Below are 7,026 nucleotides of genomic sequence, written 5' to 3' on the forward strand. Positions count from 1 at the left end.
GATTTCTGTGGCACTTGCTTGCAGTTCCTATCGCTTCCACTGGATGTCAACAGTCTTTAAAATTGGTTGATGTTTTTCCTTTGAGAAATTAAGAAGTAGGGCAGTTCAGAATGAGGGTCGAGTGAAGTGTACTGTTTGTTATGGGCACACGACCTGAAAGCTCGCTCCACCTCGTTTTTATCCGCTTTTATATGCAGTTTACCTCGTCTTAAATTTTATCGACTATTTACGTAAAAAAATACCTAAAGTTGTATTAGGAAAGTTGTTTGAAATGCTTGCAACAAGTTTACAGGTAACTTATTAGATATTTTGTAGTCATGTTGCGCGAGTTGGAACCGGTGTTTTTCTGGATCACACACGGCAAATAAATGAACATTTTGGAGATATAACGACGGAATTAATCGAACAAAAGGACCATTTGTGATGTTTATGGGACATTTTGGAGTGCCAACAAAAGAAGATCTTCAAAGGTAAGGCATGAATTATATTGTTATTTCTGCGTTTTGTGTCGCGCCTGGCGTGTTGAAATATGAATGTCATGTGTTTGTTTGGTGGGGTGCTATCCTCCGATAATCGCATGGTTTGCTTTCACCGTAAAGTCTTTTTGAAATCTGACACGTTGGCTGGATCAACAACAAGTGTAACTTTAATTTGATGTTTCATTTGCATGTGTGATTTCATGATTTCAAGTTTAATATTTATCATCATTTAATTTGAATTTGGCATTCTGCCATTTCACCGGATGTTGTCGAGGGGTTCCGCTAGCGGAATGTCTAGCCGTAAACAAGTTTTAAAGACTGAGGGGGGAATGCCTGAGAAGTAAATGGGAGGATGGAAGAAGAGCAAGGAGGAATGGCTAAAGACTGAGGGGGGAATGCTGGAGGAGTAAAGGGGAGGATGGAAGAAGAGCAAGGAGGAATGGCTAAAGACTGAGGTGGGAATGCTGGAGGAGTAAAGGGGAGGATGGAAGAAGAGCAAGGAGGAATGGCTAAAGACTGAGGTGGGAATGCTGGAGGAGTAAAGGGGAGGATGGAAGAAGAGCAAGGAGGAATGGCTAAAGACTGAGGTGGGAATGCTGGAGGAGTAAAGGGGAGGATGGAAGAAGAGCAAGGAGGAATGGCTAAAGACTGAGGCGGGAATGCTGGAGGAGTAAAGGGGAGGATGGAAGAAGAGCAAGGAGGAATGGCTAAAGACTGAGGGGGAATGTTATAGGAGTGATGGGGGAATGCTGGAGGAGTGATGTGATGGGAAATGCTAGAGGAGTGATGGGATTGGGGCATACTAGTGGAGTGATGGGGAATGATGGCAGAATGCTGGAGGAGTGATGGATGGGGAATGCTAGAGGAGTGATGGATGGGGAATGCTAGGTGAGTGATGATGGGGAATGCTAGAGGAGTGATGGATGGGGAATGCTAGAGGAGTGATGGATGGGGAATGCTAGGGGAGTTATGTTGGGGAATGCTAGAGGAGTGATGGGATGGGGGAATGCTAGAGGAGTGATGGATGGGGAATGCTAGAGGAGTGATGGATGGGGAATGCTAGAGGAGTGATGGCAGAATGCTGGAGGAGTGATGGATGGGGAATGCTAGGGGAGTGATGATGGGGAATGCTAGGGGAGTGATGGGAGGGGGAAAGCTAGAGGAGTGATGGATGGGGAATGCTAGAGGAGTGATGGATGGGGAATGCTAGGGGAGTTATGTTGGGGAATGCTAGAGGAGTGATGGGATGGGGGAATGCTAGAGGAGTGATGGATGGGGAATGCAAGAGGAGTGATGGGATGGGGGAATGCTAGAGGAGTGATGGGATGGGGGAATGCAAGAGGAGTGATGGAATGGGGGAATGCAAGAGGAGTGATGGGATGGGGGAATGCTAGAGGAGTGATGGGATGGGGGAATGCTAGAGGAGTGATGGGATGGGGGAATGCAAGAGGAGTGATGGAATGGGGGAATGCAAGAGGAGTGATGGGATGGGGGAATGCTAGAGGAGTGATGGGATGGGGGAATGCTAGAGGAGTGATGGGATGGGGGAATGCAAGAGGAGTGATGGGATGGGGGAATGCTAGAGGAGTGATGGGATGGGGGAATGCAAGAGGAGTGATGGGATGGGGGAATGCTAGAGGAGTGATGGGATGGGGGAATGCAAGAGGAGTGATGGGATGGGGGAATGCAAGAGGAGTAATGGGATGAGGGAATGCTAGAGGAGTGATGGGATGGGGGAATGCTAGAGGAGTGATGGGATGGGGGAATGCTAGAGGAGTGATGGGATGGGGGAATGCTAGAGGAGTGATGGATGGGGAATGTGAAGCAGCATGAGCCAGAGGTGCAGTGATGGAGTGCTAATTGTCTCTCTGGAGTGCGTGTCGTTGTGGGAGAAGGCTGTGTTCTGCACCAGATGCGACACATACACAAACACACAATCCGCTCACTGTGTTATTTATAGCAAGATTTACAAGGTTCTTCCAGCCATCACGTGACCACACACACAACGTGCTGGACGTGCGTGACTCTGGAAATGTCATAAGAAACATTGGTGATTCTCCCTACAGACAGACAGATGGGTGGATGGCTAGTTAGAATGCCCAGGGACCTGTGATCTTTATGAATATGAGAGAATACGTAGAGGACTCTACTTAGAGGACAGCATTTCAGAATATTTCCATATGAGACATTTTTGACCTCCTATCCCTGTACACAACAGTGTGTTGGTAGGTTCTGGGGGCTGTGATGTGATGTGGGTATTGAACAGTGTGTTGGTATGTTCTGGGGGCTGTGATGTGGGTATTGAACAGTGTGTTGGTATGTTCTGGGGGCTGTGATGTGGGTATTGAACAGTGTGTTGGTATGTTCTGGGGGCTGTGATGTGGGTATTGAACAGTGTATTGGTATGTTCTGGGGGCTGTGATGTGGGTATTGAACAGTGTGTTGGTAGGTTCTGGGGGCTGTGATGTGGGTATTGAACAGTGTGTTGGTAGGTTCTGGAGGCTGTGATGTGGGTATTGAACAGTGTATTGGTATGTTCTGGGGGCTGTGATGTGGGTATTGAACAGTGTGTTGGTAGGTTCTGGAGGCTGTGATGTGGGTATTGAACAGTGTGTTGGTAGGTTCTGGAGGCTGTGATGTGGATATTGAACAGTGTGTTGGTAGGTTCTGGGGGCCGTGATGTGGATATTGAACAGTGTGTTGGTAGGTTCTGGGGGCTGTGATGTGGATATTGAACAGTGTGTTGGTAGGTTCTGGGGGCTGTGATGTGGGTATTGAACAGTGTGTTGGTATGTTCTGGGGGCTGTGATGTGGGTATTGAACAGTGTGTTGGTAGGTTCTGGGGGCTGTGATGTGGGTATTGAACAGTGTGTTGGTAGGTTCTGGGGGCTGTGATGTGGATATTGAACAGTGTGTTGGTATGTTCTGGGGGCTGTGATGTGGATATTGAACAGTGTGTTGGTAGGTTCTGGGGGCTGTGATGTGGATATTGAACAGTGTGTTGGTAGGTTCTGGGGGCTGTGATGTGGATATTGAACAGTGTGTGATAATCTCTCTCTGTCTCCCCAGCAGCAGTGTAACCCAGGGGACCTGCGTGGCCTGAGGAAGGGGATGACCCTGTACCACTCTGAGTCTCAGCTGTCATCCCTGCCACGACGCCAAGATGCACTGCACAACGTGAGCACACACACACACACACACACACACACCTCTTTACTAACTATAAACAGACATCTACCCACTGCTGTTCTTACAGCTATCCCCTTGCATGTCTTTCTCCCACTCTCTCTAACATCACAACCACCCAGTTTAAACCACGGGCTCTCCAGGCCTTTAGGCTTCTGTCTCCCCAGAGCCTGTTTCAACTGAATCATGTACTATGAAATGAATTAGACACAGTCCCAAGGCCCTACATACAGAACTATATGTTCTATTATAAACTATGTGGTTCGGCCCTAAATGCTGATTGGCTGAAATCCGTAGTATATCTTATTATGTTCATAATTAGTTTATAATAGCAATAAGGCACCTCGGGGGTTTGTGGAATAAGGCACCTCGGGGGTTTGTGGAATAAGGCACCTCGGGGGTTTGTGGAATAAGCACCTCGGGGGTTTGTGGAATAAGGCACCTCGGGGGTTTGTGGAATAAGGCACCTCGGGGGTTTGTGGAATAAGGCACCTCGGGGGTTTGTGGAATAAGGCACCTTGGGGGTTTGTGGAATAAGGCACCTCGGGGGTTTGTGGAATAAGGCACCTCGGGGGTTTGTGGAATAAGGCACCTCGGGGGTTTGTGGAATAAGCACCTCGGGGGTTTGTGGAATAAGGCACCTCGGGGGTTTGTGGAATAAGCACCTCGGGGGTTTGTGGAATAGGGCACCTCGGGGGGTTGTTGAACAGGGCACCTCGGGGGTTTGTGGTATAAGGCCAATATACTAGGGCTCAGGGCTGTATCGTGCCTAAGGCCAGCCCTTAACCGTGCATCTTGTTTTGGTCCAGTTGTCATGACGTCTCCACGTCTCCATCTCATTATGGTCTGTACTGTGATTGATTGGCTGGCTTCTGATGTGTTCATCCAAGCGTAAGAGATGGCCTTAGTGGAACACATGCACAGGGAGACAGAGAGACACAGAGACAGAGCGAGAGAGAGACACAGAGACACAGAGAGACAGAGAGACAGAGAGACAGAGCGACAGAGCGAGAGAGAGACACAGAGACACAGAGACAGAGCGAGAGAGAGACACAGAGACAGAGAGACAGAGAGACACAGAGACAGAGCGAGAGAGAGACACAGAGAGAGACACAGAGAGAGAGACAGAGAGACACAGAGAGAGAGCGAGAGAGAGACACAGAGACAGAGAGACACAGAGACAGAGCGAGAGAGAGACACAGAGACAGAGAGACACAGAGACAGAACGAGAAAGACAGAGCGAGAGAGAGACAGAGACAGAGAGACACAGAGACAGAGAGACACAGAGACAGAGAGACACAGAGACAGAGAGAGACAGAGAGACACAGAGACAGAGAGACACAGAGACAGAGCGAGAGAGAGACACAGAGACAGAGAGACACAGAGACAGAGAGACAGAGACAGAGCGAGAGAGAGACACAGAGACAGAGAGACACAGAGACAGAGAGACACAGAGACAGAACGAGAAAGACAGAGCGAGAGAGAGACAGAGACAGAGAGACACAGAGACACAGAGACAGAGAGACACAGAGACACAGAGACACAGAGAGACACAGAGACACAGAGACAGACCGAGAGAGAGACACAGAGACAGAGCGAGAGAGAGACACAGAGACAGAGAGACACAGAGACAGAACGAGAGAGACAGAGCGAGAGAGAGACAGAGACAGAGAGAGACAGAGACAGAGAGACACAGAGACAGAGAGACACAGAGACACAGAGACAGAGAGACACAGAGACAGAGAGACAGAGAGACACAGAGACAGAGACACAGAGACACAGAGACAGAGACACAGAGACAGAGACAGAGAGACACAGAGACAGAACGAGAGAGACAGAGCGAGAGAGAGACAGAGACAGAGAGACACAGAGACAGAGAGACACAGAGACACAGAGACAGACCGAGAGAGAGACACAGAGACAGAGCGAGAGAGAGACACAGAGACACAGAGACAGAGAGAGACAGAGACAGAGACACAGAGAGACACAGAGACAGAGAGACAGAGAGACACAGAGACACAGAGACAGAGAGACACAGAGACAGAGAGACACAGAGACAGAGAGACAGAGAGACACAGAGAGACACAGAGACACAGAGACAGACCGAGAGAGAGACACAGAGACACAGAGACAGAGAGACACAGAGACACAGAGACAGAGAGACACAGAGAGACAGAGAGACACAGAGACACAGAGATGATTCTGAACTTCCTGTTCTCTCTTAGTTAATAGTTAGTTAGACAGAGAGACACAGAGACACAGAGAGAGAGAGACAGAGAGACAGAGAGACACGGAGACACAGAGAGACAGAGACAGAGAGACAGAAAGACACAGAGACACAGAGAGACAGAGAGACACAGAGACAGAGAGACAGAGAGACACAGAGACAGAGAGACACAGAGACAGAGAGACACAGAGACAGAGAGACAGAGAGACACAGAGAGACAGAGAGACACAGAGACACAGAGACAGAGAGACACAGAGAGACAGAGAGACACAGAGACACAGAGAGACACAGAGACAGAGAGACAGAGAGACACAGAGACACAGAGACAGAGAGACACAGAGACAGACCGAGAGAGAGACACAGAGACACAGAGACACAGAGACAGAGAGACACAGAGACACAGAGAGACAGAGAGACACAGAGACACAGAGATGATTCTGAACTTCCTGTTCTCTCTTAGTTAATAGTTAGTTAGACAGAGAGACACAGAGACACAGAGAGAGAGAGACAGAGAGACAGAGAGACACGGAGACACAGAGAGACAGAGACAGAGAGACAGAAAGACACAGAGACACAGAGAGACAGAGAGACACAGAGACAGAGAGACAGAGAGACACAGAGACACAGAGACAGAGAGACACAGAGACAGAGAGACACAGAGACAGAGAGACAGAGAGACACAGAGACACAGAGACAGAGAGACACAGAGACACAGAGACAGAGAGACACAGAGAGACAGAGAGACACAGAGACACAGAGACACAGAGAGACAGAGAGACACAGAGACAGAGAGACAGAGAGACACAGAGACACAGAGACAGAGAGACACAGAGACAGAGAGACACAGAGACAGAGAGACACAGAGACACAGAGACAGAGAGACACAGAGACACAGAGACACAGAGAGACAGAGAGACACAGAGACACAGAGACACAGAGACAGACCGAGAGAGAGACACAGAGACACAGAGACACAGAGACAGAGAGACACAGAGACACAGAGACAGAGAGACACAGAGAGACAGAGAGACACAGAGACACAGAGATGATTCTGAACTTCCTGTTCTCTCTTAGTTAATAGTTAGTTAATAGGATGGCTTCTTCTCCCACCATCATCATCATGGTTTTATATTT

The 7,026-nt window shown here is 48.8% G+C and overlaps 1 protein-coding gene across 2 annotated transcripts in view; it reads left to right on the plus strand.

The window, feature by feature from the left end:
* LOC135557925 (coiled-coil domain-containing protein 85C-A-like) overlaps positions 1–7,026 on the plus strand; it is a 147,220-nt gene that overhangs the window by 134,353 nt on the left and 5,841 nt on the right. The window contains exon 3 of one of the 2 annotated variants that reach the window (XM_064991643.1): positions 3,549–3,656. In XM_064991643.1, the coding sequence (XP_064847715.1) occupies positions 3,549–3,656 (108 nt within the window). The remainder of the gene's footprint in view (positions 1–3,548; positions 3,657–7,026) is intronic. The other variant, XM_064991644.1, reaches the window with a different exon arrangement.

Source organism: Oncorhynchus masou, chromosome 16, assembly GCF_036934945.1.
Source record: "Oncorhynchus masou masou isolate Uvic2021 chromosome 16, UVic_Omas_1.1, whole genome shotgun sequence".
In the NCBI taxonomy this organism is placed as follows: Eukaryota; Metazoa; Chordata; class Actinopteri; order Salmoniformes; family Salmonidae; genus Oncorhynchus; species Oncorhynchus masou.